General features: G+C 50.9%; 1 protein-coding gene across 2 annotated transcripts in view; it reads right to left on the bottom strand.

Moving 5' to 3' along the window:
- CAPZB (capping actin protein of muscle Z-line subunit beta) overlaps positions 1-27,431 on the bottom strand; it is a 126,286-nt gene that overhangs the window by 48,508 nt on the left and 50,347 nt on the right. For both annotated transcript variants that reach the window (XM_037032984.1, XM_037032986.1), the window contains one exon: positions 23,291-23,380. In XM_037032984.1, coding sequence (XP_036888879.1) covers positions 23,291-23,380 — 90 coding nt within the window. The remainder of the gene's footprint in view (positions 1-23,290; positions 23,381-27,431) is intronic.

Here is a 27,431-nt window from a genome sequence, read left to right as displayed (position 1 = left end):
ATTAAAAAAATTCAAGTGTTTTTAGTGATACACACACTAATGTCAGAAATAATCTACAGGGTGGCATCCAGCCCTGACAGTTGGTGTGGGGCAAGCACCAACCGTGAAATCAAACATGCGTTCAAATCCTTGGCCTGCCACCTACCTCCCGGCTAAGCGTAAACCTTCTAAACCTCAGAACGAGGGGCCACAACACCTGCCTCACAGAGAAACTCATTCCCCTCCCTGAACGCTCAGTGCCCTCACCAGGCACATGGGAGGGGGCACAGACCCAGCGGCAGAGGAGACAGACACCTGAGGCCCTGCTCACATTCCAGCCGCCACAGGAAGCCAGGAGCATGTGAACATGTCACCACAGGGTAAAAGCCACACAAGCTAAGTTATTGGGCACCTCGCTCTCTGGTGAGGCTGGTGCCCTGCGTGACCCCGGGACCTGACTGGTCAACACAGCTCCTGCGGGTGGAGTGCGGCTGGAGGCGAAACTCACGACTCTGACCCAGCTCTTCCAAAGCCAGGAGCCAGCGGGTCAACAAAGCTCCCTGCATCCAGTCAGGCTCAGAGGAAAGGGGTGAGAAGAGAAGCCAATCGGGGAGAACTCCAGGTCTGCGTGGACAAAGCCTCTGCTCCCAGGGGCCAGCCCAGCAGAGACACAGGGAGCTGCCACCAGGCAGGGGCTATGCTGCAGCCACTCTGGGACTGCAGGTGGGGACCCTGCACCCACCACCCGGCACACAGCCTGGCAAGAAATGGACACTTTGATCCTGCTGGACCGAAGGCCTCCCAGGCCTCCACCTTCAACCACACACAGGAGGGGGCCTGCACACCATCTCCGATCCAGCCCCCGCTATTCTTAACAGGAGAAAAACGTACACTGTGCACTATGGGTGCACATGCCAGGGGCGTCGTAAGACGTGAGACCGAGCCTCTACTCTAACTAAGCTGTCAGCCGACTCAGAGAATGGTATTTAAATACTGACCAGATTCTTCATTCCAAGACTGTAAACTGTAGGATGCACCACCAATGAGAACATCATTAATGCGCACGCTAAGTGTCAGAAGCAGTTTCCCAATTTCGGGAACATTAAAAGGTGAGTGGACCGTGGGCACCTGGTGCACACCCAGCAGACCAAGTGCTCCCGCTCCGGAGGCACCGGGGCTACAGTTACCGAGGGTCTAACACAAAGGAAGCGCATCCACATCAGGAAATCGGGGTTTGGGGTGGGTTTTGTTTGACCAACAAATATTTTCTTCCACTTACAAACCCATTTTTCACAAGGCATTAACAACAAAGCACTTTCTCAAAAAACAATAAGCCCCCTCCTCTCTTTTCCTAGGCAGATGCCCCAAACCACTCCAGAGATAAATAATAAACAAAGGCAAACTGCCTGGGTTTTAGACATTCATTCTCAAGACTCAAAAGCTCTGCCTTTTGGAAGCGTGCAGCCTGGAGTAAGAGGCCAGAAGGTTTTCTAAAGGAGGGGGCAGGAAGGGGCACAACAAAGGGAAGACAAATTGAAGGGAGAAATTACAATCAGTGCATGGGAGTCAACCACGCACACACAAGGCTCCTGTTTTCCACAGGTCACCCTACCCTTCCTCGAAGGGATGAGCCAGGTGCCGGGGGCCTAGTTAGCCATTCCCAGGCCAGGAGCACAGCACATGACCTGTGTCTGCAGAGAGGAGTCAGGGTCTTTCCAAGCCGCCTGCTCCTCTTATTTAAGGACTGGTCCCAGAGAGATGGAGCATAATACACAAGCAGCTTCCAGAAGCTGGGGTGGTACACTCACCGGATACACTGCCCTGGACTGAGAATCACACTGCAGTCACCGAACTGGTATCAGAAGCTGCCACTTACGGGTGGGCGACCGCCTCCACCTCAGGGCAGCAAACAGGGAGGGGCACCGGGTGGGCTTGAGCTCCCACTGCAGTCTGATGGTCCCGTGACTGCCCCTCCCCCCGACAGCCTGGACGGTCTCTCCACACCAGGCCACTCCCCACCAGGAACATCTGTCCTTCCCCCAGTGTCACCTAATGACTATGTCCTTCAAGGTCTGCCTCTTCCCCTCGTTTCCAAAGCCCCCTGAAAGGGTGCAGCTCCTTCTCGTCTAAGCTCATAGAGCTCCATACACACCGGAGGAGTTGTTGTCCCCCCACCCCCCCGCCCCAGGGCAGGGGCAAGCTGCCTGGACCGCCTGGTGCCTAGCATGGGTAGGGCCTCCTAAGCACTGGTGGGATCGGGCTGACTATGGAAACCCAGGCTGAGTTCTGATCTTTTGAAACTCACGTGTGTGCAAACGGAAGCCACCTCTCCAAACATTCTCCAGGGCCTCTCCTAGAGATGGGGCTGCAGACTGGCTGGGTGGGTGGAACGGTGAGTGTGAGAAAGAGAGACTGATATCCGGGACTGGTGCTTGCAGTTCCACGACCACCAGAGTCAGAGTCTCCCTCCCAAGTCAGTGGGAGACTCAAGCTCTCACACCCTCAAGGTGTGGACCACTGACCACCTTGCTGGGGCCCATGGGGCTGGCCCCGTCCTCACACTCTGTGGGCGCCACCAGAAGCCCAGTGACAGCCTTTGCTATGAAAGGGGGACAGAGCTGCAATCTGTTCCAGGATGGCCCTCGGGCCTGCTTTCCCACTCCAGGCTGTGCAAGTACTGTTGCAACGGCTGCATCCTTGTGTCACCTCAAACTTTCGGGTGGAAACCAGGTAAAAAATACATGGGAGCAGCTCGTTTATGAAACTGCAATTCTGTGGGTGGGACAGGACCCCCACCCTCCAGCTCACTGCCAGGCTCACTGAAACCCATGTGACCCCCCCCAAGCAGGAGCCCTCGACCACTCCGCTGGGGCCCCCAGGGCACACTGCCTGGCCAGTAACCCCTGGCAAAAATACTTCAGCTGAAAGAATCCTCCACTGAAAGGTGGCAGAGAGGAGTTCCGGGAGAAAGTGGGGTCATGCGCAACTAAATCAGTGTGAACCCCTCTCCTCAAAACTGCCAGTGACGGAAAAGGCGGCCCATTCCCCCACTGGGTGCTCAGGTGTAGACTTGACCTCCAGTGTTTTTTTTTTTGTTTTTTTTTAAGATTTTATTTCTCTTTTAGAGGGGAAGGGAAGGGAAGGAGAGAGGGAGAGAAATATCAATGTATGGTTGCCTCTGGTGTGTCCCCTGCTGGGAACTGGCCTGCAACCCAGGCATGTGCCCTGACTGGGAATCGAACAGTGATCCTCTCGTTCACAGGCCGGAACTCAATCCACTGAGCTACACCAGCCAGGGCTTGACCTCCGGTTTACAAAACATGTGTAAAACCACGGTTAAGCTTCCCTGAAAGCTATGAATGGATTAGTGCCATAAAAAGATGGGAGTGAGGTTCTGGGAGGGAAATCTCTGACACGAGGGGACACAAAACAAATGACCTGGGAGGGGTCCTCACAGCCAATCAGGGCAGACTGCTGTGTATCACCCCTGTGTCACAGTGGAGGGGGCACTCCAGGGAAGAAATCACGTGTGTTCAGTTGGCAGTACAGGGACAGCATGGTGAAACGTGAAAAGGAATCACCACGCCGGGCCAAACGTAGGCAATGACCACTCGGGAAGCATTTTGGATTGTGAAAGCCCACGACACACCCTCAAATACAAGAGGGTTTCCTCAGGTCCCAAGGTGAGGGAGGAGGGAGGTGGTTTCCAGAGTGAGCGTCCACGGACACAGGCAATCTTGCTGCCACTCCTGAGGCTTTGCGATGAGCAGGCCAGGCACACCTCACCCCAGGGGTCTGGAGAGCCACCCGGGGGAGGCTGAGGACCTGTGAAGCAGCAGCAGAAGCTCAGGGCCACGACGCCACTGGGTCACACACCAGCATGCTGGCTCCTTCCACCACATCCTCTCCCCAGACTCTCCAGACCGCAGACTTCTGAATAGCCCACAGTCCACCAAAACTCCAGTGACGCCACCGGCTCCTTCCCAGTGGTGGTGTCGGTTCCACACATGCGTCGGAGGGGGGCTGGGCCAGCACCATCTGCCACAGAGTGTGAGGTGCTCCCGGAACAAGCCAGTGTTCTGTTTGGCTTATTTTACCCCCTTAGCCGAGAAATCACCCTTGTCAGCAGGCCACAGCTGAATTCCTTCCGCTGAATAAATGTCTCAAATCAGGTTTTGTTTCAACTTCATTGACTCATCCAGTGACAATGACCATGCGCGGACAGAAAAAAATCTGAAGTTCTTCCTGCGGGGGCGGGGGGGGGGGGGGCAGCCGGCTCCACCCAGCAGCAACCAACGCGTCCCCTTGGCTGTCCAGGTCTCTCCACTTCAGCTCAGTAGGAAGCAAAACTCAAAGCTGTGGCTTCGGACAAAATCCACCCAAATGTATGCGCGACTCAACAGTGCCCCACCCTCAAGGAGCTCCAAGTCTAAGAGGAGGGAGGGGCACAAAAGAAATACCTGCGTGCTGCAAGCAAAGGACAGGGGCAAATACCAGACGCCACAGACACGTGAACAGGGTCGATGGGGAGCGGGGCAGAAAAGGTGATGGAACTAAGATGTACCAACTGGCAGTCACAAAACGGGCACGGGGGTGTAAGGTGCAGCAGAGGGAACGTGGTCAATACATCATAGTAACCACCTATGGTGCCAGGTGGGCACTCGAGTTTTTGAAGGGAACACTAACTATATATACGGAGGTCTATGGGCTACGCTGACACAAAATAGTGTTGACTGCAAACTAGTTTTTTTGAAAGAGGACTTAGTCTATTTACTTACTATCATTATAACCATCTAACAAATGGCTTTCTGAACTAGTCAAGTCTGTGATGTTCTTCCTACAACAAAGCAAAATGAAACCTGTGCTGATGAAGGCACGGGGTGCCACCCGAAAGGGACCACAACCTGGGCCTGCCTCGAGGGCGCACAGCCGAGGACGCAGCCACACACGGCAGCACGAGCGCATCACCCACAACGAGAGGAAGGACGAGCAGGCGGTGACCACAGGAGCTTCTCCCCAGAATTCCCCATTCAAACTTAAAGCTCTTGGGAAACTGCTTTTACCCGAATCACCTCCTCTCTTCCAAGAGTGAGCTCCTGCCCCTCAGAGCCCCTACCCCAATTCTGTTCACTGCAGGGGAGCCCGGTTGTTCCTCCCACCCAAGGAACAGGGCCCCATCCACTCCAGGGCCCCTTTGTTTACCGGAGACCTCCACACTGGCCGCCAGCACGCCAACGGCTTTTAACGTGGCTGGTGATGGACAGGCGTCAGAAGCCCCGGCTCTGCCACGGAGCCTCAACTCGAAAGCTCTGCAGGCCCACAGGCTCCTCTCCGTCCCCGTCCACATTCCTGGCCTGTTTCAAATGTCAGGGAGAGCAGGCTGAGTACACCACACTGTCCTCACATGTTTTTAATGTTTCCCCACCAGATGTGTCCTAAGGGGGTGACCCAGACACTCCTCACCCAGGGCCCCTGCCTGCCAAGCTGCACGGGGCTTCCTGACCACTCTGGGAGAGGAAATGCCTTCCTTCCGCCTCTTCTGGTTCTGGAGAAGGGGATCTCTCTGCGTTTCACTTTGATGTCTCACACTGGTTTGACTGCTCATCAACCAGAAGGCAGGACCTAACTTAGACGCTCATTCTTCATGGGGTCCATCTGCAACAGGACCCCATATAGCTCCTAAAATGCAAGAGTTAGACGAACCTCCTGCTAGACAAGTCTATCAGGGCAAGCCCAAAGAAGGGCATCTTTGTGCATTTCAGATGAATTACGCCTCCCAGTTCCAGCTGACGAGAAGCCAGTATCTGCTTCACGTCCAGAGAGCTTGGCCTCCTGCTGCAGCACGCAGACCTTTCCCAAGGTCACGTCCCTTCTACAGCCCTTCCCTGACCCTGCAGTGCTCCTTCCCGTGACCGGAACCAAGGCAGGACGAAGCTCTCCTGTTCACTCTGCCCAGAGTGAAAGCCGATGATCCTCCTGTCCAACCCGTGGCATATGGGCCCCCTGTGGGCCTGGATGGCTATGAATGCGGACCAACACAAAATTGTAAATTTACTTAAAACCTGTTTTTTGCTCATCACTTTTTGTTAGTCTTTGTGTATTTAATGCGTGGCCCAAGGCAACACTTCTTCTCAGTGTGGCCCAGAAACGCCGAAAGGTGGGGGACACTGTGCCTGTTCCTCAACCACCTGGAAACCACACCTGCACAGCTACCAGGAGCGCCCACCGCCGTCCCCCAAAGCTGTGGCGAGACGCACACACCAAGGGTAATGGAAAAGGGACCAAAGAGCACTTGCACAAGTAATTCCAAAGAGACTAAATTTCCTGGACACAGGCGCAATGAAAACTGAAAAGGATTAAAAAACTTCCCCAGACGAAGGTGGGAGCTTCCAAGAAGACTTGCCAAGTGGCAAACACTGTGGAAAGGAATTTTATACACAAACACAGCAGGGCAGAGACTTGAGGCAGAAGAGCCAGGTGCACTGCTGGGGGGCCCTTTCATTAGGCAAAGATCTGCGCAGCCCTCGGAGCACCAACAAATCGCCCCATGGTCTCAAGAATGGAAAGAACATGGAAACCAGTGGGTAGTCACAGGTTTGAATTCTGCTCTCACCACGAATGAAGCCCATGCCCTTGCCACCTTTTTAGGAGTCCTGACATCCCTCAAAGCAACAGAAGAGAACTACGTGGCCTGGGAGAGGACAGGCTAGATTCCTTTCCAGGGGTCCTCCCACTGACAGTGTGCAGGCAAGCTCTTCTGTCAAGGCGTTTTAAGGCAGAAACGTACCAGAGGGAAACGGAACACCCCTCAGACCCAGGGACTGGATTTTTCGTTTGCATGTATCTCATGGCACTCTCACGAGTATTTTCAAGAGAACTGTCCTGCACATGGGCAGAGGGCCTGCAATAAAAGACAAAAATGACACCCCATTGCTCTGCCCAGAATGAACACTTGCGAGTGGTGGAAGCAGAAGCAAGCAGTGGTTCCCCCAAACCACAGCGATACTCTTCTTCTGGGGAACATGATGTTCGGTGCAGCACCAGGGCACAATCTTCCTTATTTATTTGTTTTTAGAGAGGGGGAAGGGAGGGAGAAAGAGAGGGAGAGAAACATCAATGTGTGGTCGCCTCTCAAGCACCTCCTACTGGGCACCTGGCCCACAACCCAGGCATGTGCCCTGACTGGGGATAGAACCAGCAACCCTTTGGTTTTCAGGCTGGCACTCAATCCACTGAGCCACACCAGCCAGGGCTGTGGCACAATCTTTTTAAACAGGCAACTTAACTCTACTGTGGAGGATACCCTGGGTCCCCTAGCAGTTATAAGAAGAGTTACCAAATTTTACGTTATTTCTAAGGTAACGACGACCAAAGACCCTGCATCCCTCTCCTCCATCAGAATCGAAGCATGTAGGAAAATGGAAAGTGAGGAGCTGACTCTGGACCCCACTGGGAACAGCACTACTACTGACTGGAGCTGTGAGGGAGGCACCCGGACTTGACAGAGCGCCTGCATGGCCTCATTCGGAAAGTCCGAGGTCCGTGTGCAATCACACAAGATAAAGGCAGGTGGCACCGGCAGTCTCCACAGGGCCAGCAAGGTCGTGGCTTCCCAGGAGAGGACTGGCGTGGGCTGTTCCCGAGGCAGGCAGGCACAGGGAGTAATCCAGGAAAAAGGCACGATTCCCAGCTCTAGTCTAAAAAATTGCAGATGATCCACTATCTCCGCCCCTCCCCTTGTTCATCTAGAAAGCCTGACTGCACAAACAGCACATCCTCAGCAAACCAAGTGCGTGCCCAGCACCTGCTTCTTGGCAAGGGACCCACGGGGCTGAACCAATGCCCACAGCCTACTAGGTATCAAGTCACAGGTTGTCACCTGGGCAGAGAAACCCTGCTGCTACTCCACCTTTGCCCAGCTAGCTCCCTTCCCATGACTCTACCAGGGGTACCGCAGGCTTCACCTACTCCAAGCAGCTTTCCCTGAAACCCACCCACCGGGGTGGGGTTGGTGCTGCTCTGTGGGGCTTCTTCCACAGCGCTGTGCTCCTTTCCACTGGGATCCTGAATTACATCCCTCTGCGTATGTCTCCCATGGTATCTGTCTGACCATGACCTCGAAATTTCAAGATACTAATATTAACTTACTTAGCACTCTGACCCAGTGCTTCAGCTCAGGCTCCAGCACTTGAGAGGGACTTGACCGTGCTTTTCTGAGTGCCCATTAGGTGCCATACACTGGGGACACAGAGGTGAACAAAGGAGACAAGACCCCTGCCCTCAGAGAGCTGAAGCGGCAGTGAAAGAATCATGTAATTAAGCAATTCCAACTGAGATCAAAGGCGGGGCCGTAGCCAGGGTGACGGCGTGAGAAGGGTGGGGAGTGAGGCCCAGGCAGATGCCTTCCCAGTACAGGGGACAGCAGATACAAAAAGCCAACAAGACGGGGCCTTTGGGAGCCTCTACAGCAGGCGAGTATGGCTGGTGTAGAGGGACCCAGGGGGAGGCAGGAGGGGCGGACAGGGCCAGAGTTCCTAACCCAGACTGTTCTCTGGGCTCCACCCTGATGACCTAGCGGAGTCGTGAAGGGCCACGGAGGGTCAAGATCAGGACCACACTGTGGAAACATTACTCTGGCAGCGGAGAGTGGGACTACAGGCAGCGAGGTCCAAAGGCTGTTAGAATAATCTGGTAACCTGGGGGCGGGTAACAGCAATATCATTCACTGAACTGCCCTAAAATGAAGATGAAACCACCTCCACCGGACAAGCCGGATGCAGAGCAGGTGGCAATCTTTGGGCGTGACCACACTAGGCGTGTGGAACTATGTCTCCACTGTCCTCCAATAGCCTGAGCTGTACCCAATGCCCCTGAGTCCTGCCTCTCTCCTGGACTCCCAGAGGCCATCCATCCACTTGCCACAGGCTCAGCTTAGTGCCATCACTGTCAAGACCAAGAGGTAAAATACTAGAGGCAACAACAGCATTACAGCCCGCTTGCTCCTGGGAGGAGCTCTGCGCAGCCTCACTGCCCATTCCTGGCTGGAAGACAGCACCTTCTCCTAGAGCCTGACCAGGCAACACTCACCCACCGCCCTGGCCAATGAGGAAAACGCAGGGCACACTCCTGAAAAGGACAGCTGTAGTGGAACACGGCAAAGAATTTAAGCTGCCGTGACAACTGAATTTCTCCTCCACTCACTACATGTTGTCAGAAAGCTCGTACGGCAAGTTGAAGGCCATCACCTTTTCCTTTGACACAGTGGTCACTACTGACCCACCGAGCACTCGTCTGTGCCCACCGGGCAGCTGTCTACCCACACTGCTTCCTTGAATCACCACTGCTGCCCTCTTGAGAATGAGGTTGTAAATTCGTAATTATCTCCACTGTACAGATGAGGAAACTGAGGCACAGAGAGCTTAAACAGCTTATCAAGGCCACCCACACAGCCAGGGCATACCCATGCCCAGCTAAGATGATATTAAAGATCCACAATGATTTAGTGTCTTTCCGCGTACTGCTAGGGCCACCAGCCCCAGGGGCTGAGGTCGCCCCAGTTAACATCTCAGCCCCCTTTCATCTCTCTGCCTCAGATCACGCACACAGAAAGTATAACAGACAGCCCCCTCCTCTCAGACTTTGGGGATGGGTGGGTTTATGGGATTGCTAATGGTTACTTAGCATCAATGTTGTGACCAGTGGATAGGGTCTGGGGATATGAATGAGCTTTGTTTCATTCCACAGGTGCTCTGAAGCCAGACGGCTCCCTGGTGCTAACAACACAGAACGGTGGCACGCGATGAGCAGGACGTGCTTCACGCCGTCTCCTGTGCAGCGACACGACCCGGAGACGAGGCTTCTCCCAGCACACAGTGTTCAGAAGCAGGAAGGCCCAGGACACAGGAACGGACATGTTGGGGAAGACATGATAAGCGACTTTAAAGTGCCTGACACACCTCTGTAGCCCAACTTGCATTCCGCACACAGACGGAAAGGGGAAAATCTACGTGTATGAAGGATAATCATCTCCAGCCTGGGGCGAACCGACCGAATTTTGTTCTGACCCAGGACTGCTGTTCTAGCTTCCAGTTGAAAGTAATTAAGTGTGCCTATATACTCCAGAAAGAGCAGAGGGGGATTAACAGGAATTAAATCTCCTCTGTATCTGGCTCGCCTCTCCCCTCCGAGTGGCCTGCTGTCAGGCACTTGTCCCAGAGCCTCCATCTGACACCGCCCCCACCACCATCTGCAACATCCATTCGGGACTGGGCGCGAAGCTTTCAATTACATAAAAGGTAACAGGCCCAGCAGGACCTGAAAATCTGGAGTTTCACAAGTGCTGTTCCTACCTCTTCCTCTGCACACCAAGCACCTAGAATCTAGCTGGTAGTCGTTTGTGGGGCACAAGGGGTGGGAGTGGGGGGTGGGGGGGAGGAGGCACAGGGCTGGGCTGCCCCTTCAAGAGGCCTCACAGAGGCAGCGTCTGCACACACTATGATTGACAGGGCCTCTAATGAACCTTAATTGTGAGTGCAACAAGGTCCAGGAGGCAGCAGCACATGGGCAAAGGGGCAGCCAAAGACCGTCTGAGTAATGAATAAGAAGTGTCCGGCCTGATGAGGGCCAGCGACCCAGAAGAGGAGGAGGGCGGGGTCCTCCCTCAGCCCTGCGCCCTCCTGAAAGCTGGGGCTGCTTTACTTAACGGACAGGAAGCCTCTGGGAATACAGAAGGCCCCCACCTTCGATCTCTCAGCAAAGACAGAGCAGGGACAGTGATCTGCTTGGTGGTGGCAGCCATGGTTGTGGGGGTCACATGATCACCGCCATGGACACTTCCGTCTCCATCAGCACCTCATCTTTAACAATGGAGGGTGCGAAGAGGACACCCTTTCAACAGGGAAAGGGAAAGCTACACTCTAGGAAACTGAGTAAGTTCTTTAGGGCACTAATTATCGTGACAGTATCCGCACCCAGCGTCAGCTGTCAGCCGGTGGCCTGCAGTGACAAGGAGAGAGCAGTTCCTGGAGAAGCTGGGGTCGCAGGTGCACAGCGGGAGAGTGGGCGGCTGAGCCGGGTGGGCCTGGGGATGATTCCGACTCAGCTACTACCAGCTGTGAGGCTCTGACCAACTCATTTCCTCTCTCAACTGCCTCATACATCAGATGGGGACAGAAGACTAGCTTTATGGTGGCTGGTTTAAATAAGCTAAATATGTAAATGGTCTGGAACAGTACCTGGCAGCTCACAGTCATCAGAGAAGAGCAGGAGGCCAGCAGGGCTCAAGGGCTACATCAGGCCGTGTGAGTTGGACGTGACCTCAGAACCGCAGGCAGGCAGCTGCCATCAGCCAGGAGCTGTGCTGGAAGTTCACCTGCACAGTCTCTAGCACTCAAAGTCAGTGACATCACACCCATCTCCGCTACAAGGAGACGGAGACTCAGAGGTCACCCAACTAAGACATGATGAAGACGAGAGGTAAGTTCGGCTGGACCTTTCAATTTCCAGCTGCTGAACCTATCACATTCTAACACTGCCACGCAGACATCTCAGGCTAAAAATCTCAGATTTGGAGCTACCCTAAAAACCACCAACCACAAATTTTACAGGGCCCCGATCTCCAAGTACACTGAAATAGACTCTGCAACCTGGCAAATGAAGCGAGTATGTGTGTGTGGGGGGCAGGAGAAGGGGAGAACCATCAAATAACCACAACCAACGTGTTTTTGAGAATGTGCCAAATAAATGGTCATTCTGCTTGTAGCCCATCCCAAACTTGCACTTCTAGGCTGGTGGCACCTCGGGTGCACGTTTCGCACCACGCCTCCGAACAGGCAGCAGTGGAGGAGCTGCCTCCCCACCACAAGGAGGACTCGGGAGGCAGGGGACATGAGATGCCTGCAAGGGGAAAAAGCCAAGCCACGGAGGACCACCGCTGGGCGAGGCTGGAGAACACTGCAGAAGGGAATGTCTGGGGCAACAGTGGCCCTGTGGGGAGGGGGGCACTTAGAGATGTGGGTTCAAGACACAAACAAGAGATCAGAAGCCTTGATAAGATGGAATTGTAAATGAATGGAAGTGAAGGCAGGAGAAAGCAGAAAACTGCACAACAGAAAGGAAGCCTGAGGGTTCAGGGTTCACAGGTGTCCTGTCCTGGGAAATGTAAGGTAACTGACTGTGTGAACCTCTTGGTTGGCTAAAGTGAAGGCAATGAGGTCAAATGACCTGTGAGGCTGTAATATTAGCTGGTTTGTCCTTGGACAGTGAGTTCAACCTTAAGACCCATCCTGCCTTGTCAGACCATCCAACCATTTTGTTCAGCTTCTCCCCCAGGGCTTCCAAAAGAAGGGTGCCTGCTGAAGCAACCAGGAAGGGGCGGGGGAAGACCCACCCACCCAGAAAGCCCACCCCTGCCAGGGCGGAACAGGAAGCATGACATCAGGTATCTGTGGAAGGAAAGGCAGTAAGGACGTCTGTCAAGAAGGCAGTCAGCCAGTCTGACTCAGACCTTCCCTGTTCACTCTGGGGTGGCAGCATCGGTGTTTCCAGCTTCCTTTTCAGGGGTCTCAGCCTTGATACTTCAGGGAAGGTGGGTGGGTGGGGGGCATTTTCACGACCATCTAAAATGCCTCGGTGGGGCCCTGACCTGGTTGGTTAGAGCATCACCCCAAAACACCAAGGTGGTGAAATCCCAGGTCAGGGCACATCAAGTAAGTGGAACAACAAACCTCCCCCCTCCCCAACCCCCTTTGCCCCCTCTCTGCCAAAAGTCAACAAATACAAAGTTAGAAAACCACAATGCTTCAATGGAGAGCCTTCTAATCTCTCCCCTTCCAGGTTAAATAAAACAAGTCCCAACAACCCTATGCTGGGTTATAAACCCCATCCAAGGCTGGGCCATGTCCACCTGTGAAAACACCGCCAGGAAAGCCGCCTGGGGCGCCAGGGCAGAGCCCCGGGCAGGCAGGACCCCGGGGTTGACAAACAGGCCCTAGGGAAGCCTATGGAGGTAATTAATAAAAGCACCAGCTAGCATTTATTCAGCACCTGTCCTACACGTACTGCACATGTTGGCACTTAATTTTTAAAATTTCTTTTAAAATATATTTTACTGATTATGCCATTACAGTTGTTCTATTCCCCCCTTCATTCCCCTCCACCCTGCATACCCCCTTCCCCACCATTCCCCCTCTTTCGTTCATGTCCATGTGTCACAAGTTCTTTAGATTCTATGTTTCCCATACACTTCTTGCCCTCCCCCGTCTATTTTCTACCTACTGTCTATGCTACTTATTCTCTGTACCTTCTCCCTCCTTCTCCTCCTCCCACTCCCCTGTTGCTAACCCTCCATGTGATCTTCATTTCTATGGTTCCGCTCCCGATCTAGCTGTCCTCTTAGTTTGCTTTTGTTTTAGGTGTGGTTGTTTTTTTTTTTAAATATATTTTATTGATTATACCATTACAGTTGTTCTATCCCCCCCCTTCAATCCCTTCCACCCGCACCCTCCCTCCCCCACCATTCTGCCNGAGAGCAAGTACAACCCCCCTGTTTCTAACCCTCCATGTGTTCTTCATTTCTATGGTTCCACTCCTGATCTAGCTGTCCTCTTGGTTTGCTTTTGGTTTAGGTGTGGTTGTTAATAACTGTGAGTTTGCTGTCCTTTCACTGTTCATATTTTTTATCTTCTTTTTCTTAGATAAGCCCCTTTAACATTTCATATAATAAGGGCTTGGTGATGATGAACTCCTTGAATTTGATCTTATCTGAGAAGCACTTTATCTGCCCTTCCATTCTAAATGAAAGCTTTGCTGGATAGAGCAATCTTGGCTGTAGGTCTTTGGATTTCACGACTTGGAATAGTTCTTTCCAGGCCCTATGTTGGCGCTTTATACACACTCCCAAATCCTGGCAGCTGCCCCAGGAATTTGGTTTTCTTATCCCAGTCTTGTCTACTGGATGAAACCCTGGGAGATGCTGTAGCCTGAGGTCTCGAAGCTGGAAGGTGACAGAGACATGGTTCAGGTCCCAGTCTGCTTTGCTTTGTCCAGGGGCTGGATGGAGACTGATTGGGGGAGACCTGTGGGGGTTCAGCCCACTCAACTCTGCCACATCTCCCCCCATGGGGCAGGCACACAGTCGCAGGCCAGAGAGAGACCGCGCCTCTGCTGCCAGCAGAAGGGGATCCAAAAGCAGTGGCACCGACAGTAGGGGCCGGGGCGAGGTCTGGCTCTAGGCAAAGGGCTCAGACAGTGAGACCCGCCGGCCCTCCCGTCACAGAGACCCAGGGAGGCCTGCCAACCACAAGGCAGTGAGCGGCAGGCACAACGCTTCAGCCTCGGCTCCCGACTTCCAATAAGGTCTGCTTAATGCACACCACGCTTTTTTCTCCACCCCCTTCTTTCCCTCCTACTGAAGGAGCTAGAAGTTTTCTAAAGCAGTTCTCTTCTTGGAAAAGAAAACAATAAACTAAGGGAAGCTGTTTCTTTTTATGCCATTTTACCAAACAGTTATGAGAATTTAAAAGCTGGCTAACATCACACAATAAGGCCACTGCCAGAAAGGGTCTAGAGTCCAGGTCACCTGACATGTAGGTCGTGAACCGTGAACCTTCCCAGGAACCAGTGCTTCCCCAAGTGGGTTCCATGAAAGCAACTTAGAAAAGGGCTGGGTCACAGGAGAACAGGTCCTTGCCTCTCCACTGCAGGCCTTCTCAGGACCTTGAACGTGACAGTGCAACTGGGGCAAGTCACAGGGGGTGACCAGAGCAACTGCCCAGTGTCTTAGTTCCTCCAGAGCCAGCATCACAGCGAGCGGAGGCCAGGAAGAGGGCACGCTGCATCCAGAGGACGCGGCCCGTCCACTGAGCAGGCAGAAGGGTCACCGGGGAGGAGGCTTTTCCAGCCTCCTCTCATTTGCCTCTGCACTTTCCTGACCAGCAAAGCAGTAAGATTTGTGCACATTACCTCCTCTGTGAATCACCTGCGTACCCACAGCGTATTCCTACCTTTCTTTTTTTCTTCTACTCCTCACCCGAGGACACTGTTTTTTCATTGCTTTTAGAGAGAAGGGACACAGAGAAGCATCAACTGGTAGCCTCCCACACCCGCTCGGACTGGACTGGCACTTAAACCAGGCATGGTAATAAGCACCTGGACCAGGAGTCACAAATGCATGCGCCTACGCCAGGGCCCAGACAGGAAATCCAACCAGCAACCTGGGTCTGCGCCGACTGGGAGCTGAACCCACGACCTTTTGGTTACGGGACGATGCTCCAACCAACCAGGCCGTTCTGGCTGGGCCCTACCCTTTCTTTACTGCTGGAGGCAACAGCACAGTGCTTGGGAGCCTGGAGTCAGGATGCTTAGGTTCAAAGTTTGGCTGCTCCACCACTGCCTGGTGACAGTGGTCAAGTTGTCAAAGCCCCTGCTACTTCTCTCAGTTCTAAACCACAGAACTGAAAGTGGGGACAATGACACTAACAACCTCAAAAGGTGTTTTCTGACGATTTTAGGAGATATGTTCTTTGCCACAAGCTGCAAATGTTTTTTCAGAGTCTGTCTTTGGCCTTGGAATTCTATTTTATTTAAACTTGAAATTAAATTTGATTATACCAAAGTCATGCTTTTGTCATTAGCTTCTATGCTGTATAAAGGACTCCCCACCTCGAGAGTCAATGTCGATGTTTTCCCTCTGGTTTCTTATGTTCAGTTAAGTATTAGTTCTCTAGTCCACTAGGAGTATAGCACCTGCTGTGCAGTAGATATTTAGCTTGTTTTCCTTCAAACTCTTTAGCTGTTTCAGCAATTTTTTCAATAATCGAGCGTCTTCTCGGAGAGAAACACGGCCACCGCTTGCGCTGCACCCCGAGTCACTCCGCCACGGGCCTGTTCCGGAGCTGTCAGGTCCCACTCGTCCTGCCCCTGGTTCGGAGGTCTGCAGCGCCCTTGCGCTCGGCCCTCCTGCCCAGGGAAGCTTACTGTCCTGGAACTCACTGTTCAGGACCAGTGGGCATCGATCGCACTGTCTCCTGGAAATAGGCTCTGCCCCCCAAGGAACACAAACACACACAAAGCAAATGGCCTTGTACTTTCCTCCCTCACTCATCGAGGTTCAAGTTTTAATCTTCTGGTCTGCTCATTCTTAATGGAATCAAATGAGGGTGTGTTCCTCTGCCAGAACAGAACTCACGAGAACTCCAAATGACTTTGGCCATATCTCTGGGGGAGCAGGGCAGGTCGGGGCACCCCAGGAAGCCCCATTTCCTCTTTCTAAGCAAACCACAGCATTTCCCAAGGGCTGACTAGCTGCCGCCTTGACGCAAATCTGAGGTGGCACCATGAGGTGGCTGCGTCCCTGCCTCGGCCACAGGCCAGGGTTACAAAAGGCTGCCTTCCTCTGGAGAGGCGGCCCTGAGAGAGAGGCAGAGTGCAGGGTCTGCGCTCCCGCTCTCCCTGTTTCAGTCGTCACAGCTGCATCCATTCTCGGAGCAGAGGCTTGCATGAAAAGGCTCACCACAACTTTCTAAGGAATGGAGTTCATTAAAATACTGCTGGAGGCCCCTGGCTGGAATGCTTTTTCCCCTTGTAAACGGGGACTGAAGCACAGCGTCGGGGCCCACAGGAAGGCTCAGACACCAGCGCAACAGACCCTGTGCCAGGGTCAGGGTTGTTGCATGACTGCCAATGATTCAATACGCCCCTCTGCTCCTGCTCCAGGGACAGCACCGCACCCAGGAGAGCGCCTCCCAGCACACTCTCTGACCAAGGGGAGCAGGGAAACCAAGCCCCCCCACCTCCGACAGAAACCCGCAAGGGGGCGTCTGTAGGTATAGCGCATGGGGTGCAGCACAGGCCCCTCCTCCATGATCAGGACTACAGAGAAGCCTCCAGGCATCACCACAGAGGGAATGGCCCTGCCCTCTGGGAGGCCCAGTCACAAAGCCCACCATCCCTAAATAAGATCCCGGAGTCCCAGAGCCTCAGCAAAGCCATGTCCCCAGGGGGACAGGACCCAACTTCCTGGAGGATCAACCTGACTTTGGTGGAAAAGCATTCCTTTTATTTTAAAATGTCTTGCATATGGACATGTTATGAATTGCAACACAGTTTTTAGAAAGACAAACCAAAATTCTCTACTTGAGGCAGACACTTTTGGATTTGCTCCCCTCTACCGCCAGAACACCCTGGGGGGAGAATCTGAGACGCAGCACGGGGCCGGGCCAAAGGCAGCCAGCACCAAGTCAGAGAAGATGGCAAAACCCACTGCTAGCTGGGCACAAGCATTCAAGGGCCTAGACGCCTTCATTCAGAGGCAAAGACGAACAAATATGCCTGCTATGTATCCATTCCATAAATAAATGAGTGCAAAGCGGACCATCGCCAAGTCTTCCTTCCTCCAGTAAAATCTTTCCGGAATTCTACACTAAATGTAAGTACTACGGAGCGAGGGCTTTCACGCTGCACCTGCAGCACCCACAGTGGCGTCTGGCACACAGACGTTAAATGCAGTAAGAACAACTAACTTAGTTCAGTAGTGGCTTGTCAGTCATCGCCAAGATCCACAGGCTGAGATCTGACCAAAGTCACCCTTGCTGGGACCCAGTGTGAGGATCCCTGAAACAACTTCTCCCTGTGGAAGGGCAGCCAAGGAATAAAGGTTTCATTTCTCCCCAGGGCCTAGCACGACCGTGCCTCACTCATAGGAGATGCTCAGTAAATGTTGGCTGAGTCCATCACCTCATTGTACTGTGTATAATGCGCACTTCTTTGCCCAATTTTTTGAGGGGAAGATAAGGATGTGCGTTATACATGAACAGTGCTAATTCCGTATCTATATAGATGTTTTCATTTCTTCTATTTATGCTATGCGTTAAAAGTGTAACTTCAGAAAGCAATAACGTTATCTGTATGCAAAATACTACCGTGGAATACAATAACCGTTCTTGTTTCTAAATACAAATAAATAAATAACTGAATTTAAAAAAACAAAATACTTTTTTCCCCAAAATTTGGGCCCAAACCATGGGTGCACAGTATACATGGGAGCATATCACACACAGCAAAACACAGTGCCTTTCACCTACTTCAGCTGAGACCCATTTGGAAAGAAGAAAACACCTGAGATGTTGCCTCTGAAATTAAGGAGGGAAAATGCTGGTATGAGACTTTCAAATGACGACAATAATGGGGAAACTGGGCAAGAAAACACAAGCCTGCTCACTCTTGACCACAGCTAACCCACATCACATCTGGCTCTCAAGACCCCGCAAGCCAGCACGTGTTCACCACCGGGGGGCAGAAGGGAGTGTGAAGGCTCATTCCCCATGGTTGTCCCGGGACAGAGAGTTTACAGGGCTCATTGGTCTAGCTGCTACAGACTGCAATCTGAGTGCCAACGCTCAGCAGAAGTCAGATAATCAGTAATACTAATGAACTATTACCTATACTATTAGCCTTAATTTTACCGGTCACAACGTGTGGGAGCTTGGCTCCGAGGGCAGATTCATGAAAAGCAGGTTCTTAGAAATGCACTGTATTTTCCAGACTATAAGACAACTTTCCCCCCAAATTGGGGAGGAAGAGGGGTGTACCTTACAGTCCGAATGTAGCTCACCTGGCTCGCTGTAGGGGATGGGGCCTATATTATTTATGTTATTAAGTATTTTACCCCATTTTTTGCTTTAAATTTTTTCCCTATTTTCCTTCTCTAAAACCTAGGTGCGTCCTATCTTACAGTCTGAAAAGCTCGGTAAGCTGTAGGTCTCCACTTGCTCGCTCGCTCGCTGTGCCCGTGCCCTCCATCCTCCCAATCTGTCGGGCTCCTGGGCAGACACCACGCTAGCGAAACAGACTAGAGCTGCACAGCCTCTGCGAGCCGCTGGAAGCAAAGCCACTGCTGAGGCTGGCAGCACGAGGCCCTGAACCCAGCTGGCCCTTCCTATTTCCGGAGGGCAATTCCAGCTGCTAAAAAGAGGAGTACGCTGAGGTAGTCAGGGCATCTGGGTGTCTCTTTCCCTCGAACCTGCAAGCCAGGCTGGGATGGCTTGGGTGCTTTCCCAGCCGACTCTACTTTCTTCCCCCTTGCTTGGTTAAAATCTGGGGACACTCAAAGCTGGATCTTCAGGTGGACTATAGCAAAGAAAAAAAAAGGAACTGAAAAATGAAGTGACCGTGCAAGCAGAGACTTGGCTATTTTTGGTTTGCTCTTAGAAAGGCAAAGGTGCCAATTTGCAGAAACAAACTCCTTCTTCAGCTCAGGGCTCAAAATACACCCCAGCTATCGCTGCCAGTGTGCAGAGCAAAGCCATAGAAGGTCAAAGTTTAGGAAGCCAAGAGCACATCCTAACATCACAGGATTCTTGGCACACATGGACCTATGGGTATTTTTGAAACAGCTTAACAATGGATTTCGGCTGGCTGTGCTCCAGTACAATGGGATTACTATGTAATAAAATGATGTTTTGACCATCTGCAAAAGAAGGTCATTTCCCACCAATCAGAGCATGCACGATAATCCCAAGGCAGCAAAAGCTCTGACACTAGAAAGAAGAGAAAAGCAAGCCGATCTGGCATGACAAACTGGGCTGCCTGGGCCTCGCTGCCGAGCATACGCCATAGTTCCCTTTACCACCACTCTGTAACCGGACCGCTGGTGGGCAGGGTGCGTTTGCCTGCAGTCCTCTGGCTCCAACACCTAAGAGAGGCCATTCCCTTCATGGGAAATGCTGGCAAATCCTAGCATTCTTGTCAGTCTTAATATTGGCGACTTTTCTCAAAAACAGCCCCCTCCCCTTCATTATTTTAGGCAGGTGAGCACAGCAAGAAGGGCTGCAATGGGCACCACGCAGTGCACTAGTGGCGTTGGAAGCCTCTGACTGACCCCAGGTCACGTGAAACAAAGGCCCAGATACTCTGCTTCTGGGTGGACCCGTGGCAGTGGGTCCACCTAGAAGCAGTGGAGTTTTCCGAAACTACGGCTGTGGGAAGAAACAAAAGCTGCGAGTGAACTTCGGACCCGCAGCAGTACACTCCGCACAGACCAACTCTGGCAAGAGTGAGAGAACTTTGCAAATCCAGTTAAAAAGAAAGAAACAAAACCTGTCATTCCCAGGGAAAGTTGAAGAAAAACAGCAACGATTAAAGGAAAGCATTCAAATAAGTGATTTCTAGGACTCGTCACAGGATCCGATATAAAACCAGCCCAAACGCCCATTGTGCGCTACGGTGCAAAGCAAGGACCTTGAAGCAAGACCATTAGTCAAAAGGCGGCTTCTGGAGCACGTCAGTATAGTCTTAATGAGGCATGCGTTACCCGGTCCTAAGTCAGCGAAAAGTCACGCTTCATTTCCACTCTGACATTCATCATGCTTCAAATTTTAAAAAAATTAATGAGAACACCGATTCCCCATTCCATTCTGGGTGATGGGAATCATTTATGGCCTCTTGTTCAGCCTTAGGAGGTGGATGGGCCCCAGGCTGGCTGCCAGGCAACAGTGGGGGGAGTCGGTGCCTCACCTGCCTCTCGGGGAAGCAGCGGACAGAGGTGAACAGGTGACACTAAGTGGCCTGGCTCTAACAAGGAAATTCTTTCAAGTCTCCAGGTGTTTTTATTTTAACTATGTGAATTTTAAATTATCCTCCATAATACATCTGTGCTTTAGTATTTTAAATTACTAATGAATTAAATTACCCGAATTTCCCCCCCAAACAGGTAACACTGACACATAAGATGCACCGCATTTCACCTGCTGCTGAGTTTAAGTGACGGGACCCACAGTCACCCAGCAGAATTCCCGAGGAGGTGGCACTGGGACTCCCGGGGCTGCCTAGCCACACCAGCACCCTGGCTTCTTCCTCCGAGTCTCAACCCCCTAGAGAAGGTGAAGTGGTCGTATATACATTATGGAACACCGAGGAAATGGTAACACAAATGAAAGCATCCAGCTCAGTCCGACAACCCACACCTGCCTCCGTTCCCTCTCCAGCCACCAGCACAGAAGACCGAGTTAAGTGTGGAAAGGCGGCGGGCTCTGACAGCAATCTGCAGGGTGCCACACGCTCCACCACGTATCAGGGACGGCACAGTGCAGCGCTTCTACCTGGGTCTGAGCACCGCCCCGCCAGCTCCACCTCGGGGCTGGTCTCTCCCGCCCCGCGTTTGGGCTCACGTGGAGGACGGCTCCTTCATTTTCCACCGGTGCTGCAATGGAACCGGCCAACCAGGCTTCCCTGAAACCTGCACATCTCCGAAATAAAGAATGATGAGAGAATCACAGCTGTAGTAAAACACTTTTGTTGCCATAAGAACAAAATAGCTTGTTAAACAAACACAAAGACGGGTCTGAGAAAACTGTGCTCATCATTCGTTCTATGTTTGGTTCATTTCTAAAACACAGCCGTAACTAAATTGGCAAACTAAACTTCAACTTGGCCAAGCACACCTTCTCTGAGTGTAAAAGAAAAAGAAGCCTCTGTAGCTGACCAAATTAGGGACCTGCCCATTCCCTCCATTTTTGCCCACCTCTTCCGCATAGTCTCCCTCCAAACTCTCTGACCAAGAAAACGCAAAGACTCACAGCACTTCCAGACTGCAGCTCCTAACACTGCCTTGCACGGCTGTCGAGCGTTAAATACAGATGCAGGAAAACTGCTCAGCACGAGTGTCGTGCACACAGCTCAGTAGGGGCTCGACGGTGACAACCAGCAACACAACAAATCTGAGCCCTCCTGACTTTCAAGGATGGCTCCTACCTGCCCAAAATATTTCATTATTTCCCAACTAAGACTGTTTTCTCTGACCTCCATCCCCACAACCCACATTTCCCAGGCACGTGCCCAAATTTGGCACAAAAATCAGATCTAACCAACCCAACATTCATAAACATCAGGATAGTTCACCTGCAATTCCAAATGTACGGCTCCTCCAGAAATTCCCCAAAACAAGTAACAGGCATCACATTCCCACAGGGCAGCCAGCGACTGGAGCAGAGGGGCTGCTGCCCGCTCAGGAGCCCACCAGCAGCCCCTCTGTTTAGGCCCAGGCTACTTCAGTGACTGCTGTCTACTTGTTGACTCTTGGTCTGTGACCCAGGACTGAGGATGCAGTAGGTCACTTGCATCACAATTCCACCTTCTTTCTTTAACGCTCATCCAAATTAGCTGTCTAGCCAAGGGCCATCAAATTCTCCATCCTCTTCTCTTCCATCACAAGCACCTGTAGCTGCCTTTCTTGCCTGGACCATTTATCTCAAGAACCCTCCTTCTTCCCACTGCCTGAATTATTCATGTGAAAGACAGCAAGTTCATAACTTCTCCAGCAGGCTCCACACTGTCTCCCACAGCTGCCTCGCACAACTGGGGGCCCGGGGGGGGAGGGGCCTGTCGACACAAGAGAGCTGCACGGAGGACATTGCAGACCACTGTGAGGCGCTGCATCTGCGAACGACAGGAGTCTCCTGCAGTCCTGGTTTTTCCTGGTGAAACTGTCTGGGTTTCGTACAATCGAATTAAATATATCACCACAGCACATGAACAAGTTTTCAGACAACTATTTCATAGACACCTCACTGATGAGCCAGGGCTGGCAAGTGATAATTACACCCAAGACAACACGGAACAGAGGAAAAGAAGACAGGCCTCGGAGATAGAGCTAGAAGTCACTGGCCAAATGAGGTGGTAACTCAACTGACCTCATAGGGCCTGGTTTTATTTTATTTTACCTCCTTTCAATATTTCCCAGAGCTTTATAGACATTTTTTAATACCTTGAACATTTTCAAATAATATTATGGTCCCAGTTAATCTGAGGCATCATTCTGAGACCAATAATTCTGAATCTTAAAATTAAATATTTAAAAAATGGATGTGAAGAGATCTTCAAAAGCCAACTTTCATGCTTTGCTGTGAAGCCACTGAAGCATTTTACAGGTGGGGTTTCCTACCGCTTTGGCTACAGAAACATCCCAGTGGCACAGAGAGGAACAGAGTCCAGCAGCTGCATGCCTGTCGGATGCCTGGCCTCTTCTCCGTGCCTAAAGGGCAGCGTCTAGAAACTGAGAACAAGGCAGCGGGGGAAGGAGACAGAACGTAACCAACTTCAGAATTCCCACCTGGGCTTTATCAACACAGGTGGTGCTGACAGCAAGACAACCATACGAAACAACTTCTCTGTCTGGAGGAATCGGGTAACCCAGTGGTGGTGTCTGGCTGGAGAGAGGAGGTTTCTTGTGTGTTTTGTATTCTGAATGGAAAAGGTACTGAAAGCAAACAATTACGAGCCACTGCCCCCAAAGGAGCCACATGAACATGGAACGTACCAGGTCGATCAGGTCGCTGAGGTTTTTCTCGATCTGCTGTGGAGGCAGGCGCCTCATTAAGTCCAAGGCACAGTCCAGCTGCTGATCACTCTGAAAGGAGAAAGAAAAGCGTCTCAGTCATTCTGCCAATAGCAACACCAAGAACCCTCCTCCAACAAGCGTTTTTGCAGCTGCGACTTGCCCAGGGTATGCTGAGGCCAAGCGGGCCTGCAGCGGGCTCTGCGCCGTCTGCCAGAGGGGGACTGCCAGTCTCTCTTTGATGGCAGTGTCTGTGTCAACTGGAGGCATCCAAAAGATAATCAAAGAGTGGGAAATAGGCTAGAGAGCTCAGAAAGTGGCCCTGTTCTAGCCACATCTCAAAGGTTTACCAGCTTTCCTTCTCTTATGCAGCGGATCATAGGAGATGCATTATGTATTAATTCCCAACTGGTTCTATGGGGAACATGCTTGAAGAGTAGACTAAGCTCTTTATTCTTTCCTACAACCTGGATTTAAAAAGGCAATATCTGATAGCATCACCAGACCGGGTTCCTTGATAAGCTCCAAGCCAGAGAGAAAACCAAAAGCCAGGCAAAGAACAACTGGCAAAATCTATGGAAAGGTTAAGTGCTTCAGTCATTCTTCTTAAAGCCTGGTACGTTTTCCATGGTGCCAGACCCTTGCAAAATAGACCAGGACCTGAACTGAACCCCTTCACAGCCAAGAGCTCACTCTGCAGGTGGACTACAAGGCAGCACACTGGTGTCATACTGATACACGGGCCTGGGAAGGTCAAGATTACTCGCGTTCACCAAGCACCTTCTTCCAGCCTTGTGTACTTCCACACTACTCTCCTCATTTAATTTCATGATGCACAAATTTACTGAGCCTGCCTGTGTCAGTCATTGAAAGTATGTGATAAATAATGGAGGGAGGAGGAATAAGCTGAGTGGGCACAGACTGGTAAAGTGCAGAGTAAATTCGGGGCAGAGCTGGTTATAACATCGAAGGCCAGGCCCTCAGGAGGTCTGACGAGATACAAGGTACGGAGGGTGGGCCCGGTAAAACGGCAGAGATGCTGAGACGCAGATGGAGTCCCCAACCTCACCAATCAACGGCATCACCTGATCTGTATCCGGTTCTGATCTCAGGATTTCTAAAAGCCCCGCCATCAAGAAGCTAAAGAATCTTCGTAAAATATATAAAGTAATCCTGGAAATGCCACATTTGGCTGTAACGAAATACAGTCTTTCATTATGACCATCCATCCACACTTGCGACATATTAACTTTTACAGAGGCTAGGGGACAAGATCCACCTCACGTTCATTTCAAAACAAAATACATGAAGTAAACTGAAAGCAATTTCATTTTCAGGTGCCAATATGGCCACATACGACAGGCTGGTTTCAAAAAAAGAGAAAGAACTCCGCTGCTCAAGACGGTTATCTGTGACTATCCTGGGACACACAGCAAAGCGGCTGCCCTCTACACACACACACACACACACACACACAGAAACTTTGTAGCACTTGTTCTGCTTAGTGCAACATTCTAGCGACCATGAATTCCCTACTTGGGCCGTGCCTTCCACGCCAGCCAAAGCCGTGGTGGCATGGGCCTGGCCTGCTGGCATGGGGAGGCATTTTAACACTTCTGAGGCCGAGAACCCAGATTAGCTGATTTGACACTAGAGAGACTTGTGTTCCATTCCCGGTTCTGCCATTCATTACTTTATGGCCTTGGACAGAGCTGTTGGCCTCTACAAGCCTCTACATATCCCTAAAATGGAGCGTATCTACTTTATAGGATTCTTGCAGTGGTTTAGTTATTACCTGTTTAATTCATATAGCATGTGTCTGATTAGGAATATTTTCTATACGTATGCAAATACATGTTTTAAATATTTTAAAATATATTTTATAACATTTGTCCCATTTGACCCAACCTGAAAGTCTTTCTGGTTGCTCTGAATTGGAGTGAGGTGTTCAAACTACATTAAGTAGTTATCTGCCCCCTTGGCCGTGCAAGAATAGGAAACTTTAAATGATCAGGTCAGTTGGTTAAAGATGTAAACTAATGGGCCAGAGAACTTAACAGAAACCTCACCAAAGAAGATGCAGAGGCGGCAAACAAGCATATGAAGTAACGCTCAACATCCTGCATCGCCACGGAGATGCGAATTAAAATGAGACACCACCACACACTTGTTGGGGTGGCCGAAGTCCAGAACTGACGACACCAAGCGCTAACAAGGGTGTGGAGCAATGGAAACTCTGATTCTCGGCTTGGGGGATGCAAAATGGTATAAGCACTTTTGGAGCTAGTTTGGTGGTTTCTTAAGAAAACTGAACATATTCTTACTATACAATTCAACACCACCCCTTGGTTTTTACCCAAAGGAATGGAAAACTTACGTCCACTCAAAAACCTGCACATGAATGTTTACAGCAGCTTTATTCATAATCACCAAAACCTAGAAGCAATCAAGATGGCCTTTGGTAGGTGAATGGATAAACAAACTGTGGTACATCCAGATGGTATGATTCAGGCTGAAATGAGCTACCACACAGTCAATAATGTATGTATAGTGCTAGGTGGGTACTAGAAATATGGGGGGGGGGAACACTTTGTAAGTATATAATTGTCTAACCACTATGCTGTACACCTGAAACTAATACAAAATCACATTAAATATAAACTGTAATTGAAAAACTAAAAACAAAAAAGAAATAAGCTATCAAGCCATGAAAAGTCATGGAGGAGTGTTAAATGTAAATTACTAAGTGAAATATTAACATGTTGATCTAAAAAGGCTACACACTGTGGGATTCCAACTATGGGACACTCTGGAACAGACAAAACTATAAAGACAGTCAAAGGATCAGGGGTTGCCCGGGGCTGGAGGAGAAAAAGCGATAAAAGAGCCCAGAGGGTTCAGGGCAGGGAAACCACTCTGCGTGATACTATAAATGGTGGCTACGTGTGGTCATCAATTCGTCCGGGTCCACAGAATGGCCAACTCCAAGAGCGAACTTTAATGCAAACGGCCAACTCCAAGAGCAAACTTTAATGCAAACTGAACGTCAAGTTCCCACGCTGCGCCAGTGTGGGTCGGTCAGCTGTAACTTCGGTGAGGGTGCCGACAGTGGGCGAGGGCGTGCAGGTGAGAGGGATGGTCAGAGGGACAGGCTCCCCACCTCCGCTGGCCTCTGCTGCGAGCCTAAAACTGCTCTAAAAAATTAAGTCTATTTTTTTAAAAAAGTGTGAGCTAGTGTTTCTCCATGGGACTATTCTGCCCTTCCCACAAGCCCCCATGACATATTTGGCAATGTTTGGAGACCATTTTGGTGTCATCACGAGGACAGAGGAAGCTACTGGCATCTGATGTGTAGGGACCAGGGATGCTTCTAAACTTCCTACGTACAGGACAGTCCCCAACAACCTGGCCAGAATGTCAGTACGGTCAAACCTGAGAAGCCCTGGTTTAAAGCCATTAGTTTTGGGGACTGCAGGCTTGCAGACTCCCAGAAAATCGCACACATAATTCTAATTCACAGACCACGCATAACCCCCAGGACTTCTGGTCCCTGGAGACAGTTTCAATTTAGATATTAACAATCTTCCAGGGGAGCACTGGGCGGGGGGCGGGCAGGGCTGGGAATATAAGACAGAAAACTGTACTTGAACAAGAATTAAATTTTAGAAAAAAAAGAAAAATACAATAAAATAAAACTATTTAAAAAAAACAACCTTCCTGAGAACCACAATAAAATTTTAGGCATAAATTAAGCCCCAGCTACACTGGAGCTTTAACCCAAAACATACTGGGATTCAGAGGGGTTCAACTGTTGCAAAAAGGTTTATAACTCATATTCCGCATTAATCCCAAGTAATCTTAATTGGAAATACTTCCCTACGAATCTCTAAGGCTAAGGATATCTAATTTTCATTAAGTTAGTAAATGACTAAAAGCTTTCCATAAGCCAAGCCACACAGGAAAGTTTAATGACAACTTGTAAAAAAAAGTTAAAATTAGCCTTAACTGGAACCCTCTGCATGGGAGTCATCCCAAACCCTGAGGGGCCCAAACAGGAAGAGGCCCAAGTCCATGAGGAAAACACTGATGACCTAAGCCCCTTGCACAACAGGAGTGACCCCAG

This window comes from Sturnira hondurensis, unplaced genomic scaffold, assembly GCF_014824575.4.
Source record: "Sturnira hondurensis isolate 20B ecotype Veracruz unplaced genomic scaffold, ASM1482457v3 Scaffold0021555, whole genome shotgun sequence".
Taxonomy (NCBI): Eukaryota; Metazoa; Chordata; class Mammalia; order Chiroptera; family Phyllostomidae; genus Sturnira; species Sturnira hondurensis.
The sequence above is the reverse complement of the archived record's forward strand: the minus strand, read 5'-3'. Positions and strand labels throughout refer to the sequence as shown.